Source organism: Mobula birostris, chromosome 2 (genome assembly GCF_030028105.1).
Source record: "Mobula birostris isolate sMobBir1 chromosome 2, sMobBir1.hap1, whole genome shotgun sequence".
Taxonomy (NCBI): Eukaryota; Metazoa; Chordata; class Chondrichthyes; order Myliobatiformes; family Myliobatidae; genus Mobula; species Mobula birostris.
In genome coordinates this window covers 63,110,996-63,132,682 of record NC_092371.1, presented here as the reverse complement: position 1 = coordinate 63,132,682, position 21,687 = coordinate 63,110,996, and the positions used below count along the sequence as shown (strand labels likewise).

Sequence of the window (21,687 nt, the reverse complement as noted above, 5' to 3'; positions counted from 1 at the left end):
AGAGACAGCAACGAGAGGTTCAACTCCGCCACAGTCTGCACATAGATTTTATGTTCTCCCTGTCACCGCGTGGATTTCATCTAGGTGCTCCCATTTCCTCCCGCAATCCAAAGAAATTTGGGTTAGTAGGTTTATTGGTCACATTGGTGGGCACAGGCTCAGTGGGCTGCAAGGCCTGTTACTGTGCTGTATCTTTAAATAAAAATAGAAGCAATCTTGGAGTTTCTCCCTTAACAGTGCATGCATATTTCTTAAGTTTCTGACAAAAGAAGGTTTGAATGGTTTATCAATGTTTGACATGAGAAATACAAGACACAGTCAAAAGTGACGGCCAATGGTTAAGCTACACAAAGTTCAGATTTTCTTTGTAATTGTGGCTTAGAGATTTAGGAAGTATAACATCAGGTCAACACACTCAAAAAGACATCGAATGGCAATCCGAACCTCCCTCGCACCATTCACAATCCGAACATCTTCACAGGACAAGTCCTCAATCTGAACAAGAAAAGCACGTTGACTGGAGCATGACTATTCATTAGGGTGCTGGGGATCAATTCTCTGCACTTTTCCACTGGGAGGGGAGAGAATCAAAGTCCAAAGTAAAATTTATTATCAGCGTACATTCACATCAGCACACACAACCCTGAGATTCTTTTTCCTGCAGGCATACTCAGCAAGTTTCTAAAATAGTAACTGTAAACAAGATCAATGAAAGAGCAAGAGCACCAAAGACAACAAACTGCCGAAATGCAACTATAAATAAATAGCAATGAATAATGAGCATGAAATAATAAGATAAAGAGTCCTTCAAGTGTAATCATTGGTTGAGGGAACATTTCAATAGATGAATGTATTTATCCTTTTTTTTAGAAGAGCCTGATGGTTGAGGGGTAGTAACTTTTGAACTTGGTGGTACAACTCCTGAGGCACTTGTACCTTCAAACTGAGGGCAGCAGTGAGCAAGGAGCATGTCCTGGGTGGTGAGGATCTTTGATGATGGATGCTGCTTTCCTACAACTGCATTTCATGTAGATGTGCTCAACAGTTGGGAGGACTTTACCCATTGTGTATTGGGCCGAATCCACTACCTTTTGTAGGATTTTCCATTCTCCTATTTTTAAAAAGGAGAATGATTTACAGCATCATTGTAAATCCACCTTTCTAAAGAGTGGCACTTTCATGAATAAGCGATTTCCTTAAATGATCAACCAATGTAGAAACACATTTTTTATTTGTGTTAACACCAAGTTAAAGTTGATCTTATAAAATGACTTATTATATTACAAGGATGAAGCTTAATTTCTTTGCCTGAGGAAACACGCCTTCCATTAAAACCGGAGATGAGGGCAAAATAAATGGCAAGTGTAATTCCATTTTACCAATAAACTCTCCAGAGTGAAAACAGATTACATTTGTTGAAGAAGTCATAAAAATGAATTGAGTGGCAATTTTAGAAAGGGAATTGGAAAAGGGTGGTGTGTGGGGGGGGGGGACTCAAGTCCCAGTATGAGGAAAGAGCATCTAACTAGACAAGTCTTTCAGGCAGAAGATCATAGAAATGGACTCCTTTGATGCAGCATCCATCTATAATCTCATTATATTTCACAAGATGCTAAGAAAGTAATGCTTTATGCTCATAATAATGGAAAACAGTTCTGAATGCTCAGCAGGAACAAACAAGTTAAACACAAATGACAATATATACATCATTGGTATTTGTGGAAAACTTTAAGGGGGGGGGGGGGAACTTCCATGTGGAAATTTATCCACTTCTTACACAATGCCCAGAAACACCTTACTGTCAAAAAAGCACTTAAGTACAGTCACTGTTGTAGAACTTGGCACAAAGCAAGCTCCCACAAAGATCAACGTGATAATGATTAGCTAATTCTTATATCTAATATGGATATTGAGGGATAACTGATGGCATTGAAGATAATATCCCTATGTTTCTTCAAGGGTTGTGTTGTGCAGTCAGAGAGTAAAGCCACAAACTTTTAATAATAAGTCTCAGTTAATCTTTGTTTTATTCATACAGATTCCCTTAAAAGCACCAAAGCAACTGATTGTTGTTAAAGAAATCCATGGAAGTCTAGGATTCAAAACGATGGTTACCTTGGCATGATGCAAGTCCACTCCATACATAGACAGTTTCTTAGCATTTTCTAAAAAGTTCATCTCTGCTTCTCCAGGTGTCATGCCCCTGTGGTAAAATCATGATAAACAAAAAAATCTTATTGTCTCTGTTGAATACAATGACTTGGAAAACAGACACTAGCACTGAACAGAATAGAATTTCAGGTTTCAAAATGATAAACAATTCTTATCAAATATTTCATTGCTTGAGTTCACCATGTCCCTTGTACCAAAGTAATCATTTTCACTGTTTAGTGATAATAGGATTTAGTTCTTTTAAAATCCTTTTCAAAGCTAAAATTACAATGGCCAAAGGCACTTGGAAATAGATCCTTACTCTCAGATGGCTGATGAACAGGAACTTGATAACATCATTGAAGTGTTGAAAACAGATGTGGGCTATTTAGTCCTTCACGTCTTCTTCACCATTCAACATCTTCATGGCTTATCCTGTCTCAATGATAACATTTCTGTTCTGACCACGTACCCCATGACAAATTGTGTCCAAAAACTTAACCCCATTTTTCATAAAATGTCTTGCCCTCCACCACCTTTACTGATTCACCACCATCTGAGTGAAGATATTTCTCAGTAAATAGTGGGTGACCCCATTTACCAAGACTCCTATGCCAGCCGAACTTCCCGTGTCATAATTTTGTATATCGCACCCCCCCCACCTATTTTTCTGAGCTCCAGTGAGAAAAGATCTTGTCGACCTAGTCTCATTACTTAATGGTTCTCTCATCCCAGTCTCATAAAACTGCTGGTATTCAGAGGGATCTTGTACAGGAATCACACAGGCAACATGCTAGCTCAACAACCAATTAGGAAGCAAACAGTCTGTTGGGTTTTGTTGCAAGAGAATTTAAGTACAACACTAAAAAGATTTATAACAATTATATTGGACCCTTGTGAGAATGCTATTGCAAGATGGAGTGAAAACATCATACCTGCATACAGTGTTATATTCACAATAGAGGGTGTGCAATGAAGATCACAGATTGGATCCTAGGATGGTGAGTGGTGGAATGGGCAGGGAGAGGAAGCAGCAGAAAAACAAAAACAAACAAAATGTATTCTCTGTATCGCAGGGAAAAAAAGCTACAGCTCAGACAGTAGAAATTTGAAGTTAAATAAGAAAATGACAGAAACACCCAAAGAGACAGGCTGCATTTGTAGAAGAAGTGAGAGAGCTCATAGACAGATCAGGCAGCGTTTGAGAAAGAGAAGATCCGACTGAATTTTATACTTGGGTACAACAGAACTGGCACTTCTGATACAAACAGAAAAAGAGAGTTAACTAAACTTGTTCAATTTGTTATCAAATCCCAATGGCTGTAACATGCCATATTTTTTATAGTTCAGAAATGATCTCAGTACAACATGGGTCTTGATAGGGTAGATGGAACGGTCTATGTTCTATGTGCTAGTCCTTGTTGAGTTTGGTGGCTGAGAGGCAAACTGCTCATAAGCACTCTGATATTCTGTCATTTAAGTTGAGACACTGATTAATCTTGCATGAATCCTCACACAGTCCAGAATGGGACTTGGCAGCTTCAGAAGCTAGCAAGGGAATTTGACAAGACAGTGGTTTTTGATCTTGCAAGCTGACTGCCAACCGAGAACAATGTAGTCTGATGTGTGGAATCAGTAGTTTAGCAGAGAAGGGAGATTTTCCAGTGAGGGCAATGTTGACAACAACAAATTGACATTCTACAGTGGTTCAGAGCATACATGGACAATATAGTTTGTTACCTGTAAGTCTTGTGTAGCTCCATCACCCTTTCCTCAAGTTCTTTTGTCTGATTTGGTGCAAAGCGAATCTCACTGACATAGTCAGGTCCATGCTCCTCAGGATCATAATCGCCCAGTTCTGCCTGGACAGTGTATGAACCCAACAGAGCATGTGTAACAAAAGAGCAAGGCAATCGCCCAGAGATAATATCATCTCTCAGCTGCAGACAAAGGTAATACCTGAAGTAAAAAAGAGCCAATAAAGCAATCATTGGTGAGAAAACATACATCAAATATTGGCTTACTGTCACTTTGTTCCAGCATACTTAAACTCATCAGTTAGGCATAAAATAGTGCAGATCCTGTACTGACAAACCTTCTTTAAATGTTAACAAAAAAAAAAATTTGGCAACAAAATCAGCAGGGTATTTATTGCCAGATCATTTTGGGGACCTGAATTAAACTCCAGCTCAGACCTTGGGCATCGAAGTCCATCCTGTCTCCTGGCTGTCAGCACAGTGAGCAGAACATTTATCATCAAAATATTATCAATTGGCGAATGGAACTCAAAACACATCATGTTGATATAGTGAGAGGAAACATAAATTAAGGGATACTGCAGATCTGGAAATCAAGAGTAACACATACAAAATGCTGGAGGAACTCAGCAGGTCAGACAGCATCGATGGAGCAGAATAAACAATTGACATTTCAAGCCAGGACCCTCACCCTAATGAAGGCTCATGGCCCAAAATCTCGACTGTTCATTCCTTTTCATAGATGGTGCCTGATCTGCCGGGTTTCTCCAGCATTTTGTCTGTGTTATTTGAGGGAGTTAGGGATAGAAGGCCTTGACCTAAGGTTGAGATTAAATAGAGACAGTTTTTCTCTTCTGTGCCTCACCTGAACCAGAGGCAATGAATTCAAACAATACACTCCCAAATGGAAAATATTTCCCAGCACACAAAACAGGGGTCGTTGATTTTATAGAGCAATTTTAAATCACACTGTGCCACCATGTCATTTAGCCCTGAGGGTACTGATGAAAACACCATGCATCTTCACTATGAGCAAGGAGAGTGCTAGTCAGGAATAAGATTTCACATGAATGTATCATTTTTGTTCAAAGTGCATTTTAAGATTTTTATCTAATAAGTCCGGTTTAACCTTCCACTTGATTTTGTTCAATTCTCTGCCAAAATGAAAGTGGCTTCAGGAAGTTATATCGAGGTTGGGGGAAACTCCAGTCACTTAAATGGTTTACCATTCAAGTGCAAACCCAAAAGGTCAAGAGTTCACTGTTCAGAGATGCGTTACACACATTCTTGCACTTGACTCAGCTCAGTGGATTTCTGAATGCTTCAGCTGGTGCACTTATATCAAAGTGAAAATTTCAGTCTCTGCGGAGCGAGGGAGTAAGGGAAATGCTCACAGTTCAACAATAATATTTCAGTTTAATCTCAGCAGTCTTATCACACAGGAAGCACACAGACCTCTGCAGCCCCACAGGCCTTGCTTAAAGGTCTGAAGGTTTCAAGAAGTGATTTGACAGCATTGTCAAAAACATGTTCCTTCTGTGTTTCTGTTTCTTTAATTTTGTCTAAAATGGAATAGAAACATACTGTCTTCAAGAAATCTAGATCAGTATCTCAGCACCCCAGATTTCTATGCTTCTGAGTGGCAAGCTCTTGTTTTCACTGCAGTTGTTCAAGCTTTTACAACAAATGAACATAGGTTAAAAACAAGGTGAAAACAAAAGCTGACACTCTGAAAAGGCATCAGTCAAAGCTGCTCTGTGTCAAGTTACAGCACTTGTGACTTGCATCTGGTTTATCCTAAAAACATAGCGTTAAAAGAGTTCACCTCAGCCTATTTAAAAAAAAACATTTTCATGGCTTGTAACTAAACAGAGATTGAACTTTAAAAGTCACAGGAAAGCAGAACACAAAAATCAGACCAATATATTAGTATCATGAAGCAAAGATGTTCATTGTGGTGGATCTTGAAGAACACACATTTGTAATCCCTTTTTCCAAATCAGAGAGAATATTTAAAGGAGAACAACTAACATAATAGAGGTACTTGACCTTTGTACTTCTTGACCTTGAAAGGGTTCTCTATCAAGCAACAAAATCTTTATTAAAGTTTTTTTAAGAAGTTACCATTTGATGGAGAAAAATATTTATCTTTAAAATTGAAAGATCAAATTAAAACTGAAATACATCTCCAGAAAGCAGAGTAGTTATGCTCCTGAATAAATGGTCAAGTGTCATTTTGGTTGAGTGATGGAAGCAGGTACTCTCACAACATTTAATAAATATGTTAATATGAAATTGGCTAAGTGCTGGTAAATGGAATTAGTGTAGATGGATAACTGATAATCAGCATGGACATTTTGGGACAGAAGGCCGGTTTCTCTGGGCTGTGGAATCTGTTCCTCAACTCTGGACTGGAAGCCAGAGAATCTGTTCAATAAATCCAGTATAAAAATTCATCAAAAGTAATATTGTCTCAAAAACCCAATGCTCTTTAGGGGAGCCAAAAGAAAGCAGTTGGTTCTTAAATACATTGTGAGGTGGTCACGGAAACCATTCGGTTAAATCCAAACTGCTAAGTAAACCACAGCCAAGGAAGCAGCTCGACATCTCCTCTTCAGGGACAGACAATGCTGCCCTTGCCATCAACATTTAGTGAACAGCTTCATGATGTTATGAGTCAAAAAAAAAGTGACTAAGCTTACCTTGTGATATCTTCAGAGAGCTGGGTTGGATCTGGAGGATAGAACTTCACTGTGAATGCAAAATGCCAAGGGCCACCTGCAGAATAAAGGAAGGCCAGGCACATGAAATATATAACAAGGACAATACAAAAGGTAAGTTGCCCTCGTAGATTTGATTGGAATGAGTGTGTAAAGAAAGTTAGGGTCTGCTTCTGCATGGACCACACACTGCAAGGCTGGGACACGTTCAACCTTTAAACTGAATTACAATCACACAATAAGGAGTGGTTTTGCTTAGGAAAAAGCCTTGAAAATAGCACAAAAAAAAAGCAACCAAGAGCCAAAGAACCATTGCAACTCTGCCTCGAGGTTAGAAGTACCTTAAATGCGGGAACTAAAAGAAAATTCTTTTTAATGGAAGAGATTAAAATTGACCTATTTTCTGAGGCCCATCAGCTTTCCCAAGAGTCAATGTCTATAGACCTGCTGTGTGAAATCAGCTGCTGTGGAAAGATTTGTTTCGAAACTCAGTCCATGCACTGCAAGGAGTGCATTGTTTTAGCAGTGAACACTGCAGAAGCATGTTAGTTCATGTTTTAATCCAATCTCTCGCTAATGGAAAGTGCTATTCTCTCATTTATTATCAAAATAATCTTTAAGTAATTAATGACACTTTCATATTTGATTTTCATGTTTAATTAACCATCTGCTACTTCCCCGCTACATTTAAAATGGGACAGGAATTTTTTCCCCAATTAAGCAACTAAACAAGGTATAAAAGGTTTTTGTCAAGCTTTTTTTCCAAGATAACATGCAGTGGAAAATTAATTTATGGCTAAATTCAAGTCATTTGCAGTCAATTATAGTGAGACACTTCACAATCAGATTTGTAACTTAAATTTGCAGACCGAATTACATGTTAGTAAAGGACTGACTGTATTCAATAGCTGATAAATCATTAATACAAATTACAATTTGAAGGTGAAGGTTCAACAGTTTCAAAATAGCTTTCACAAAAACAACTTTAAAGAATACAACTAACCCTGCCCATCAGCCAAATAGACTCAAGCTATTGTACTCACAATTTATTCAATGTTTTACATTTCTTTATCATAGAAATTTTAAGATAGAAAATTCATTATTTTTCTAAGAGGCAAATCCTAGATAATCTTCAGACTAGATTGAATGGAAGTTTTATTTCACTTGCAGGATTTGGGTTAGGCCGACACTGATTGCCTGTTTGATCTACTTTATCAAGAGGATGGGTCCAAAAGATATCAAAAGTCCTACAACGTGGCTGTGCTGCTCTGATACAGGAATAAGACAGTACTGTTTTTCAATAACTAGGGATACATTTGGTTCAGACTTTCTTATGTTTCATATAACGTGCGGGATAATCTCTCCCTGTTATAAATGGGATTTTGGGGAAAGGTTATATTTTTAAACACAGAGCGGCTGTTAGCTAGGATTCACTGCTGGCGGTGGTAGATATAGTCGCAACACTTAAGAAGCATTAGATAGGCAAGGCATAAAAGGATGAACCTAATGAAGGCAAATGGGATTACAGTACATGGCCAGCATGGACATTTAGCCACTTCTGTACTGTGGAACACTATGGCTCGACCACGGCAGAAATAGAAAGCTAAACAGCTGACGTACAAATCTGGAAAGTAGATGACAATGAAATGCAGACAAGCGTAAAAATTGGAACAGAATGGCAAAGGAGGAGAATTCATCACCAGCAAGGTGACAGCATCAATTCCAGAAACTGATCATCTTAAGTGATGCTGACAATTAAAGCCATGCTTGTAGGAGAGGTAAGAATAAGCAGGTTATGCTGCATACCTGAATGATCACACATCAAATTGTGTGCACAAGATGGGAGGGTCAAAATAAAACTTATTCTTCAGATCTCCTTACATAAACTGGCGGTATGAGAATTACAGACAAAGAGGCATGAAAGACTTACTTCGAATTTGTTTCTTTATATCTTTTGAAGGGTCCAACCAGTTCTGAAAATAATAAAAATGCTCATTAGAAAAACATAACATTAATGTTTTCACGCACCTACTTTTCACATGCTCATGACCAAGGTTATTGCCCGTGACCAAGGTTATTTACAACATCTAAAGCATTTTAAGTTTTTAGTGTGACCATATCATTGAAATGCAAAGCATGTATTTTATTCTATAAATACTAACTGTTGTCAAATTGTTTCTTCTGAGAATAGTCAGAGGCACCAGTCAAACATGAAACTCAGTGCTCAGCGATTTTGTTTATACATCAGCCATAAATAGAAAACAACTGATTATAATTTTCCCTCCAAAAGTGTATTTAGCTCTGCAGAGATACATTGGCTGTGATAATAAAAATGACAATTTGGTGATTGCTTTAAGAACACACATCCAGAAGCAAATGAAGAAAACTGGCATTATCCACCTCTTCCAGAAACTAGAAGTACGTGTTGTAGCCATAGCGAAAACCATAAAAATATCTGAATGTGCAGCTCCAGTGACTAAAAATGTCTCCACTCGTTAATTATTAGCCCATTTCTTAATAGCACATTCACGGAGCTTAAAGACAGCAGCTCAGATTTTTATTTTGGAACCATCCAAAATATGTGTAACTATAAAGGAAATGATAAGCTGAAGCTTTTATGGAATGAGAAAAAACTTACACACACACACACATAGACACACAGTACTGTACAAAAGTCTTAAGCAGCCTAGCTATATAAATGCCTAAGACTTTTGCACAGTACTGTATTTATCAACATGGAGAGGAGAGTGAGTTTGTAAATCTGGCAGGAGCAAAAGATGTTGGGAAGGGTATGGGTGGAGCGTCGCGAGAGAGGTGCGAGACAGGTGGCAGAGAAGGAGCGCCTGGGGCAAGGAGTGGCACGGGTGCAGACACCCCAGCCCTGAGACACCAGACAAGGTTATTTAATTCCAAACAATTGATCATTACAGAATGCCTCTCTGGTGCTTCCCACTCCCTCCCCTCTGCCTCCCCCCTTTCCACTCTCAGCCCACAAGATCACACGTCATTAAGTTTTTTTGTAGCAGTACAGTGCAACACATAAAATCACTACAGTATCATGCAAAAGTCTTAGGCACTCTAGCTATATAGGTGTCCTGAAGAAGGGTCTCCTTCATTTCCACAGATGCTGTCTGACCTGCACGTATGTGTGTGTCTAGTTGCAAAAGTTTCTGAATCCTTTGCAATTTCCTGGTTTTCTGCATTAATTACTCATAAAATGTGCTCTGATCTTCATGCACAAAAACTAAATGTCTACAACTGTCCTTTTTTTCTTTTAAGGAGACCCCTTTCAAACCCTGCTTACTGCTCTCAAAAGGCAATTAAAATAAACCCCATTTCTAAGGCAAGCTGGACTTGCAGTTATCATAAAGCTCTGCATGATTGTTGTTCCATTATAAGTGATGAGCCACACAGTACTACGTGGTTCCTATTTAAGGGTTACTCATTTTACAAGTTTGCACTGGTTAATTCTAAAGATGAGATTGCACGTATCACAGAGAAAGATACACAGTCCTAATCTGATCTCATCAGCGGGATAATTACTACTGCAGCAAACCATTCTACACAACAAAGGTAACAGCAACAGAAACATGGAAGGCAGGAAATCGGGAGAAAATTGGTTGTAGTTTAGAAATCTGTTATTTTTTTTTATTCATGTTGTAATCATCCATTTCAATCAGTCTCAAATTCACTCACAAATATGCAGTAAGAAATTAAATGTTATCTCCATTTTCAGGAATTCAGCCAGGGTGGCAATGTAAAAGCAATGGTTTAATTTATTGCTCTGCCCCTTCAGTGTTCAACATGAACTACGCTGAAAATCATTTCCAAATGCTTGAATGGTGAGAGCAGTTTGAAGACATCAACCTAAACAGTAATTGTCTTTATTTTACTGATGCCTGCCTGCTACAGCAGTCAGATTCCCTCGTGGCTGATTAGTGTTTGAATTCACTGCCAATCCTCTGATTTGGGACCCGTCTTATGTTATGGTCTGGAAGACATTATTTTGGTATTAGCTGGCTTTTGAAGTCAGAAAACCCAAAAGATTAGGTAGGTTGAATTGGAGACAAAAGGGATTCAAATGGGTTAGTTTTTCATGTGGTCAATAAAATTGAAATTGAGAGAGTACAGAGGAGGTTTACTAAAATGTTGCCTGGGTTTCATCTCCTAAGTTACAGAGAAAGTTAGGTCTTTATTCTTTGGAGCATAGAAGGTTGAGAGGGGACTTGATAGAGGTGTTTAAAATTATGAGAGGGGTTGATAGAGTTGACGTGGATAGGCTTTTTTTCCATTTAGAGTGGGGGAGATTCAAACAAGAGGACAAAGAGAGTTAAAGGACAAAAGTTTAGGGGTAACATGAGGGGGAACCTTTTTACTCAGAGAGTGGTAGCTGTGTGGAACGAGCTTCCAGCAGAAGTGGTTGAGGCAGGTTCGATGTTGACATTTAAAGTTAAATTGGATAGATATATGGACAGGAAGGGAATGGAGGGTTATGGACCGAGTGCAGGTCAGTAGGACTAGGTTAGAGTAGGAGTTCAGCATGGACGAGAAGGGCCAAGATGGCCTGTTTCCGTGTTGTAATTGTTATATGGTTAAAATAAGTACAAAATAAGTTCTTATTTTTGTATCATTTTATAACCATGACAACTATTAGAACATAGATATCTACAGCACATTACAGGCCCTTCAGCCCACAATGCTGTGCCGACCATGCAACCTACACTAGAAACTGTCTAGAATTTCCCTACCGCATAGCTCTCCATTTTTCTTAGCTCCATGTAGCTAAGAGTCTCTTAAAAGACCCTAGTATAAAAAGAGTTCAACTTAAATCCTCTACATTTTTGATAATAGACCAATTGAATGTTATTCCAGAAAGATGCTCCAACATAACCATCTTATACATGAGAAAAGCTGCAGATGCTGGAAATCCAAAGCAACACACAGAAAATCTGGAGGAACTCAGCAGGTCAGGCAGCACCTACGGAAAAGTGTAAACATTTGATGTTTTGGGCCAAGACCTTCCTTCAAGGCAGGTGAAAAATCTCAGCCCGAAACATTGATTGTTTATTCATAAACATCTTATATTACATTCAATTATCCAGCATCTCTAACTCTGAATTTGTCCTGGCTAGACAAAAAGTGTGACAGACCATACATTACAAACCTCCCATGATATTCTTATTCATGATTACTACTCCCTCGCAACCCCAAAGACGCAGTTTCCACCCTGCCCTGCAGTGTTTTGTGTCTGGAATTTGCACATTCTCCCTCTGACTTCATGAATTCTCTTTAGATGCTCCAGTTCTTTCCCTCAACCCAAAGCTGTGCAACCTATTAAGTTTGCTGGGTAGTATAAATTACTCCAGAGTGTACATAAGTGGGAAAAAATGGGGAGACATAAGGAGTTAAAATCAGTGAGTAGCTATTAGTTGGTGCTAATATTTGATATCTCCTGTACCTTATAATGAGGTCACAGAGTGTATGTTCATGATCTTCTGCTGCCAGAGCCCATTAACTTCAGGGTTCGATGTGTTGTGCATTCAGAGATGCTCTTCTGAACATCACTGCTGTAACATGTTTTTTTTTGAGTTACAGTTACCTTCCTGTCAGCACAAAGCAGTCTGGTCATTCTCTGCCCTCTTTCACCCTCAGAACTGGCGCTCACTGGATGTTTTTTGTTCCTTGCACCATTCTCTGTAAACTCTGGAGACTGTTATGCAAGAAAATCCAAGGAGATCAGCAGTTCCCGAGATACTCAGACCACCCTGTCTGGCACCAACAGCCATTCAATGGTCATAGTCACTTAGATCATATTTCTTCCCATTCTGATGTTTAGTCTGAACATCAACTGAATCTCTTCATCATGTCTGCTTGCTTTTGTATAGTGAGTTGCTGCCATATAATTGGCTGATTAGATATTTGCATTAATAGCAAGTGTACAGGTGTACCTAATAAAAATGATGAACACAAGGCAGTGGATGTTGTCTACATGAGCTTTAGCAAGGCATTTGACAAGGTTCTGTATTGGAGGTTGGTCAAGAAGATTTAGTCTCTAGGCATTCAAATTGAGATAGTAAATTGGATTAGACTTTGGCTTTATGGGAGAAGTCAGAGAGTGGTAGTAGACAGTTACCTCTCTGACTGAGCGGCCTGTGAAGTTGAATGCTGCAGAGATCAGCACTGGGTCTGTGGTTGTTTGTCATCTAGTTCAACGATCTGGATGATAATGTGGTTAACCAGATCAACAATTCCGCAGATGACTCCAAGACTGGGGGTATAGTGTATAGCGAGGAAGGCTACCATGGCTTGCAGAGGGATCTGCATCAGCTGGAAAAATGGCAGACAGAACTTAATTCAGACAAGTGCAAGGTGTTGCCATCCGGTAGGACATACCAGGGTAGGTCTTACACAGTAAACAGTACGGCACTGAGGACTGTGGTAGAACAAAGGGATCTGGGAGTACAGGTCCATAATTTTTGAAAGGTAGATAGGGATGCAAGGAAAGCTATTAGCACACAGGCCTTCATAAATCAATGCATTGAGTACAGGAGATGGGATGTTATGTTGAAGTTATACAAGACATTGGTGAGACTTAATTCAGGATATTGTGTGCAGTTTTGGTCACCTACCTACAAGAAAGATGTAAAAAAGATTGAAAGAGTACAGACAAAATTTTAAAGGAAGTTGCCGGGTTTGGCAGACCCAAGTTATAGGGAAAGATTGAGTAGGTTAGGAATTTATTCCTTAGAACCTAGAAGACAGAGAGGAGATTTCATAGAGGTATATACATTATGAGCAATATAGATGGGGTAGATGCAAGCAGGCTGTTTTCCACTGCGGTTGGGTGGAATTATAACTAGAGATCATAGGTTAAGGTGAAAGGTAAAAAGTTTAAGGGGAACTTGAGAGGAAACTTCCTCACGCAGAGAATCATAAGAGTGTGGAACAAGCTACCAGCACTAATGGTACATGCCAGCTCAATTTCAAACTTAAGAGATGACTGGATAGGTATGAACTGGCCTGAGTTTTCAAGGACATTTTCAACCTCTCACTGCTACGGGCAGAAGTTCCCACTTGCTTCAAAAAGGCAACAATTATACCAGTGCCTGAGAAGAATAATGTGAGCTGCCTTAATGACTATTACCTGGTAGCACTCACATCTACAGTGATGAAATGCTTCGACAGGTTGGTCATAACTAGAATGGGTTCCTGCCTCAGCAAGGACCTGGACCCACTGCAATTTGCTTATCGCCACAATAGGTCAAAGGCAGATGCAATCTCAATGGCCCTTCACACAGCCTTAGACCACCTGGACAACACAACATGTCAGGATGATGTTCATCGACTATAACTCAGCATTTAACACCATCATTCCAACAATCCTGATTGAGAAGTCGCAGGACATGGGCCTCTGTACCACCCTCTACAACTGGATCTTCGACTTCCTAACTCGAAGACCACAATCTGTGCAGATTGGTGATAACATATCCTCCTCGCTGACGATCAACACTGGTGCACCTCAGGGGTTTGTGCATAGCCCACTGTGCTACTCTCTATATACTCAGGACTGTGTGGCTAGGCATAGCTCAAATACCATTTATAAATTTGCTGACGATACAACCATTGTTGGTAGAATCTCAGGTGGTGACGAGAGGGCGTACAGAAGTGAGATATGCCAACAAGTGGAGTGGTATCGCAGCAACAACCTGGCACTCCATGTCAGTAAGACGAAGGAGCTGATTGTGGACTTCCAGAAGGGTAAGATGAAGGAACACATACCAGTCCTCAGAGGGATCAGAAATGGAGAGAGTGAGCAGTTTCAAGTTCCTGGGTGTCATGATATTTGAGGATCTAACCTGGTTCTAACATATCGATGCAGTTATAAAGAAGGCAAGACAGCAACTATAGTTCATTAGGAATTTGAAGAGATTTGGATGTCAACAAATACACTCAAAAACTTCTATAGATGTAACATGGAGAGCATTCTGACAGGCTGCATCACTGTCTGGTATGGCGGGGGGCGGTGGGAGATGCTACTACACAGGATCGAAAGAAGCTGCGGAAGGTTGCAAATTTAGTCAGCTCCATCTTGGGTTCTAGCCTACAAAGACCCAGAACATCTTCAGGGAGCGGTGTCTCAGAAAGGCAGGATCAATTATTAAGGACCTCCAGCACCAGGGCATGTCCTTTTCTCACTGTTACCATCATGTAGAAGGTACAGAAACCTGAAGGTACACACTCAGCGATTCAGGAACAGCTTCTTCCCCTCTGCCATCTGATTCCCAAATGGACATTGAACCCTTGGACACTACCTCACTTTTTTTCTAAATTTTATTTTTTTCTCTTCTACATTATGTATTGCATTCAACTGCTGCTGCTAAGTTAACAAATTTCATGTCACATGCCAGTGATATTAAACCTGATTCTGATTCTGACTCTGACCTAGCTGGTAGGGTATGAAGGACTATGGTCCCAGTGCAGGTCGATGGGAGTAGGCAATTTAAATGACTCGGCCTGGACTAGATTGGCCTGCTGTACTTTTCTATGAATCTAAAGTGGTCACTGAGTGTAAGTTAGTCAAAAGGCCCATTTTCATGCTCTGTGATGCTATAACTAGTTGTATATCTGACAATAATGGAGAGATTTCTTCTGCACTGGCTATTAAACTATTTGGAATTCTTATTTGAAATTGGTTTTTGAAAAGCACCGTGAAAAAGAAGTCCTTTTTCTTTCCTCCAACTACAGGGCCATAACTATAATGGCTTGTGTACGTGTTGCACTGCTGCATGGATGACAGTGTTTCTCAGAAAACTGAGAAAAAACAGTGACAGACGGAATTATATTGCTTACCTTCTGACTTTCAGAGTCACAGAACGTCAGACCATAGTAGTCCTTCTCCAGCAGGTTGAGGTGCTCACAGACGAGATCAAATAGCATTTGGCCTTTGGCGCGCTTCTGTGAATTGGATAAAAATTACAGCATTACAAAACATAGGGAGATCATAAAATATTTCTATCTCACAGTTAAAAAAACAAAGCCCATTCTCAGGGGTCAAGTTACAGACTGGATTAAAAGTATTCATGGGCCACTGTTAACATCATAACAACTGTGTAAGCCTATCCACTGGCTACAGATCTTCTTTGCAACGATATTTCAGCTTTTGGCCTAAATCTGAATGGTCAGAGCTCTCAGATTTACAGGCATCTCTGAAGTCCAGGAGTTGAGATAAAACAGAAAGATCTGAATCGCCAACTCCAGTGACCCAAGATGGGTGAATAATACCTTACAGCAAGTGCTCTGATCAAAAAAAGTCTTGCAGAAGGGAAAGAAGATGCATTTTGAATACTTGACTGTCTCTCATGGAATAACATTTACTGATAGGACGAGGCAATAGATCTGGCCACTGAGCTTTACAAATCACAGGCAGACTCCGATCCACATTGCCAATGATATGTGCTGAGGATATACTGCCCTTGCAACAGCCTTCACATCAAATGAGTTCTGTGCCTTTATAATCACATTGCACAATTCCATGGAAATCTGAAGAAGAAACTGGCTTTAAAGTAACAGTTACCAGTTTTGGTGTAAAAGTTCTAACAGCTGAAAATTACACTGATCTATGACCAGAGGTACAACTACTGATTACCTGGCTGTACACTACAGCTCTTCATGGGCTAACAAACTCAGATTTTCAGAATCAGAAGGCAGTGATTTCAGCATAAGGATGCACAACCACTTCTCCTTCATCCTCAACACAGGTGCCTCCTCCCCTCTCTCCCCAGGGTTGTGTGCTAAGCCCATTGCCGTACTCTCTGCTCACACATGACTGCAGGGCCAAACAGCCGAGTAATCACGCTGTCAAGTTTGCCACTGATACGACAGGGGGTGGGGCTCATCACCAACAACGATGAGACGGTCTACAGAGAGGAGCTGAAACAGCTTGAGGCCTGGTGCCAGGAAAATGACCTCTTCCTTCTTGTCAACAAGACAAAGGAGATGGTCATCAACTTCAGGACAGCTCGCACCACTCACACACCCCTTTATATCTGCGGCACAGCAGTGGGAACTGCGAGCGGTTTCAAACTCCTGGGAGTGCTCATCTCACATGACTTCTCATGGTCCCAGAACACGTCCTACACAGGAAGGCTCACCAACGCCACTGTTTCCTGAGAAGGCTGATGAGAGCTGGACGACACACAACTATACTCATTCATTCTACAGGGGTGCAATAAGGAGCATCCTAACTTGCTGCATGGTACGGAATCTGCACTGCAGCAGACAGGAAGGCTCTGCAACGGGTAGTCAAAGCAGCCCACAGCATCACCAGCATGAGTCCATCCACATCAAGGACATATATACACCCACCCGGTTCATGAACTGTTTGTTCCGCTCCCAGCAGGGAGAAAGCAAGGTCGCATCCACAATGGGACCACCAAGTTCAAAAACAGTTACTCTTCCCAAGCAGTGAAGCTGATCAACACCTCCACCCACTAACCCAGCCTTCCACACCCCCAACCACCACTACTTCATTATTTCCTGTCAGTCACCTAATGTACAGACACTCCTGTGCCTATATGGACATATAATCAATGTATATGAGCTATGTATTTATATTTTTTTTTCTTCTTTATCTTTTGTGTTTTTCGTGCTGCATCGGAACACCAGTAACAATTATTTCATTTTCTTTTACACTTGTGTATAGAAAATGACATTGAACAATCTTGAATAATTGCATTTTGTGTGTCATCATCTATTTTTGCCCTCCACTGAAGCAAATGCATTTGACGTCTAAAGGACAGTACAATTTCAAGGTTCCCTCTGCTCGCTTGACATTTTTTGCTTAAATTTCAGCTGTCTTTTCACGTTGTATTTCTCAGATTTCATTATCTCTTTGAGATTTGACCGAGATTTCTTTGGAGTGTTGTTGAACCATAAAATTACAGAACATTGAAAAATAAACACTCAGAAGCACTGGCAACACAATTACACACAAACTGATTCCTTTAACTTGACAGCTAAATTGTCGAAAAGGCAACAGAAGTTGAAGTCAGATTTCTTGAGGTGCTTAAATGAATAAATACAGGAGTGAACTAGCTGCCTCCCCTTTACTCCTTAACATGAACAGAGAATTACTTACTTTCATTGGTGGTACACTGATTAGCATGAAACTCTTCAAGTTTATTTAACACTTATTCATCCACTTAACTAGAATCATAACAGAGAGTGCTACAATCTACAGGAATATTTTGCATGGGCTGTTCTTTAACAGTTGCCATTTTCTTAATCTTTATTTCTATAGGCTCTATGAGTTTCTGGAGACAGCCAAGTTATCTTAAAAAACAGTATCATAAAAATGGTATGACATTATCACTGTGCTACGAGGTTTGTTAACACTGGTTCATCCTTGGGGGTGCTGTAATCAAAAGGAATGTTTTTCGTGGACTGTTCGTTAACTGCAGCCTTTGTTCTCAACTTTTATTTCTGTAGGCTCTGTGACTTTAAGACAAAATGCACGTTAGTGTCATAAATATGGTAATATACAAAAAATGCTGTAGAAACTCAGCAGGTCAGGCAGCATCTTTGGAGGGGAGTAAAGAGCCATTTCGGGCCAAGACCCTTCATCAAGGCAGATGAAAGGTGTTGGTCTGAAACATCGGCTCTTTATTCCTCTCCGTAGATGCTGCCTGACCTGCTGAGTTCCTCTAGAATTTTCTTCCTGTCTCTCTGTACTTCGAGCATCTGCAGAATCTCTTGTGATCATAAAAATGGTACAAGTGATCACTTTGTGGCTACAGTATTGCACTCCAAAAATGATTTTGATACTTCCCCCCCAAGTTAATGCAAAAAGAAATTGAGATAATTTGCAGCACTGAAGCCAAATTTTATAAGCTTACCTGTAACTGATTTCTCTGATTTGTTCTGAATTCAAGTCAAAGCTCAATATAGTATAATATAGCCAGAGCATTAGCAAACCATATACTTCAAAATGGTTACTTCATTGTTGCAGTATTAAAGGACACCTGTTATACAGACAGGCATAGGAAATATAATAGTCATAGAGTCAGTGTTATACAGCAAGGCCCTGCAGCCCAACTCAGACATGCCGATTAAGATGTATGTCCAAGCCATTTCCATCTCAATACCGTAGATGAATTACAGATAAAAGCCATTCTGTACCTCAGTTTCATGCTGATTTGTCCCCAAAACAACACAGACTTAATTCTTATCCTTTTTTCTAACCCTCTTATGTTTTTCAAACACAAGAAAAATCTGCAGACGCTGGAAATCCAAAGCAACACACACAAAATGCTGGAGGAACTCAGCAGGTATTTATGGAAAAGAGTAAACAATGAACGTTTTGGACTGAGATGGAGGAGGATCTTGGCCTGAAAAGTCAACTGTTTATTCTTTTCCATAGATGCTGTCTGGCCTGCTGAGTTCCTCCAGCATTTTATGTGCGTTGCCCTCAAGCTTTTGTTTTGAATATACTCTGTACAAATCCTTCTGTTTTGCTTTACACAGAATCCCCTTCTTCAGTATTTCACAGGAGGCACTGATGTGCAAATATTGATTTCCAACACTGAGCATTGCCAGTGGAACATCATTAACCTGCAAGTTGATTTTTATTTCCTCCAGATAAGACATTAGAAAATCATGGATTGTGTATTCCTTATATCCTGTATGTAGAGTGCCCCATTCAGAATCCTATTTTGTGTTCATGAAATCAAATCAAGACTCCCGTTTTTTTAATATTCTTGGAACTAATGTGCTTTAAATTATATCAGCTTCCAAACACTTCATTGCTAAAAGGATCAAATGCAATTTAAATTACCCATTAACTAAGCAGTACTGCAAAATATAAACATCATGCACATTGTGTTGATGGGTCTGAAAGGAATGTCTCCAAACAGGATAAGGGCTGCTAGTTATTATCTCTCAGACAAAACAGGCTATTGGGCAAGTGGGAGCAAAATAACCTGTAATAGCTGAAGCACAACACATTGCACAACTTCCAATTTCCATTACAATTAGTGACACGTGTGAAGAAATCTGATCTGCCCTACTTTTGGTTGCATTTTGAATGAGAGGACCAAGTGTAGATTATAAATCAGTTCAGTTAACTTCAGGCAACTTTGAACCCTGCGGTATTTGTTAGGCATCTAATCACCATAGAATTGACTCATAACAACATTCCACCGCATGTCATGCAGATCAAAGACTGATAAGAAAAATAAAAGAAAATGTTGGAACTAGTCAGGAAAGCAAACCAGAAGAGGAAAAACAGAGGTCAGCAACCTGAAACATTAACTTTAAAGGGGCTGAGAATGAGATGGAAATAGAAATTCTGGAAATATTCAGCAGGACCACCAGCATCTGAAAAATGAGAGACGGAGCTGATGTTTCAGGACAATGATCTTCCATCATAACCGGGAATGGAGGCACTTCTCACCAAAGATTCTTGTAAATTTCTACAGAGGTACCATGGAGAGCATTCTAACTGGCTGCATCAGCACCTGGTATGGAGGGACCACTGCACGGGATCCGAAAAAGCTGCAGAGGGGTAAAAACTCAGGTCTGTTGTGGGCATTAGCCTCCACAGCATTGAGGACATCTTCAAAAGGTAATGCCTCGAAAGATATGCTCTCTTCTCAATGCTACCATCGAGGATGAGGAGCCTGAAGACACACTCTCAACACTTCAGGAACAGCTTTGTCTCCTCGACCAGATTTCTGAACAGACAATAAGCCAACCCATGAACACCACCTCACAATGTTTGCTATTTTTTTACATTGCCGTGTTACGTACCCCGTAACTGGGTTGCCAAACCAGCAGAAATGGATCACTCAGTTGGAGTCTGGATTACTAGAACTAAGGAAGTTTTATTAAAGGAACAAGCAACACAGTACTCTAATCAAAAGGATAATAAATGCAACAGTTCAGCAATGATAAACACACATGTACACAGAATTAAGATAACAGGATCAATCAAGCGCTATCGTTGTCCAGGGGTAAATGACCAGTTTCAAAGTGACGCAAAGTTCAGTGCAATTTAGTTCAGTTCGCAGTAATCGCTGCCGTGGGAGATGGACAGTGTGGGGGAAGGAGAGAGAGAGCAAAACAAATGAATATTCAAAACGGCTTCCACACAGACCTTCGATATTCTTCGCAGTCAGCTTTCGTGCGAGCCCTTTGTGATGTCATCTGAGGTCACCGACCGTGACCCCTCCGTTTCCAGATACGATCGTTTCTCTGCGGTGAACCTGGCACCCAGGCAAGGGCGGACACACACCAGGTTCCCGCTGATCTTGCCTTTCCACCCTGTGCGTCTATGGCCTGGTCCCGCAACCGGCCTTCCAAAACTTCCCACCGACTTGTGGGAGACGCACCGCTTCCAGGGTCTCGTTACCTCGGGTGTTGTGTGTGTCCTGCCTTAGCGAACCTGTCCCTTTTTATCCCCCTGCTGGGGTATCGCCTGTCCATCACTTCAAACAGTTCAGGGTTCAAAGGGGGAGCCGATCTTGACAGCTCTCCTTCCGTTACTCTCTCCCGTCCCTTCATTAACATCTCCAAATGCTGCTCCATTGTTTTCCTTATCTCTCTTTCTCCTGAAGACAGGTGGCAGACCAACTGCTGATCCCACTGGTGCCAGCACAAGACAGCTAACATTTTAATTTATGTGTATTCTCGTCACAGCCATAAAACAACAAATTTCACAACAGCAATATTAAGCCTGTTTCTGATTCTGATTTCATGATGCAAAGGCAGGAAAAGTAAAGAGGGAGCCAAGAGGGACAGTTTTCAGTCACAGTGCACACAGACAGATTAAATGACAGAAGTGATGATGGTGCAAGGTAACAAAGCAGAATAAATGCAGAATGAGGATCAAATGTAGAGCGATTGCCCAAAATTGAAGGATTTTGGCAAGAACATTGGAAATAAAAATGGAATAAAAGTACTGGAAAGTTGATTATCTAAAATTGTAACACTGAGTCCAGAAGACTGCATTGCCTGAAGAAACTGAGATAATGGTCCAAGCTTTGATTGAGCTTTGTCAATCA

General features: G+C 40.3%; 1 protein-coding gene across 6 annotated transcripts in view; it reads right to left on the bottom strand.

Moving 5' to 3' along the window:
• LOC140187049 (band 4.1-like protein 1) overlaps positions 1 to 21,687 on the bottom strand; it is a 337,723-nt gene that overhangs the window by 73,113 nt on the left and 242,923 nt on the right. For all 6 annotated transcript variants that reach the window (XM_072241962.1, XM_072241954.1, XM_072241998.1 and 3 more), the window contains 5 exons: positions 15,479 to 15,583; positions 8,559 to 8,601; positions 6,611 to 6,686; positions 3,892 to 4,110; positions 2,116 to 2,203 (listed from right to left, as the gene is read on the bottom strand). In XM_072241962.1, coding sequence (XP_072098063.1) covers positions 2,116 to 2,203; positions 3,892 to 4,110; positions 6,611 to 6,686; positions 8,559 to 8,601; positions 15,479 to 15,583 — 531 coding nt within the window. The remainder of the gene's footprint in view (positions 1 to 2,115; positions 2,204 to 3,891; positions 4,111 to 6,610; positions 6,687 to 8,558; positions 8,602 to 15,478; positions 15,584 to 21,687) is intronic.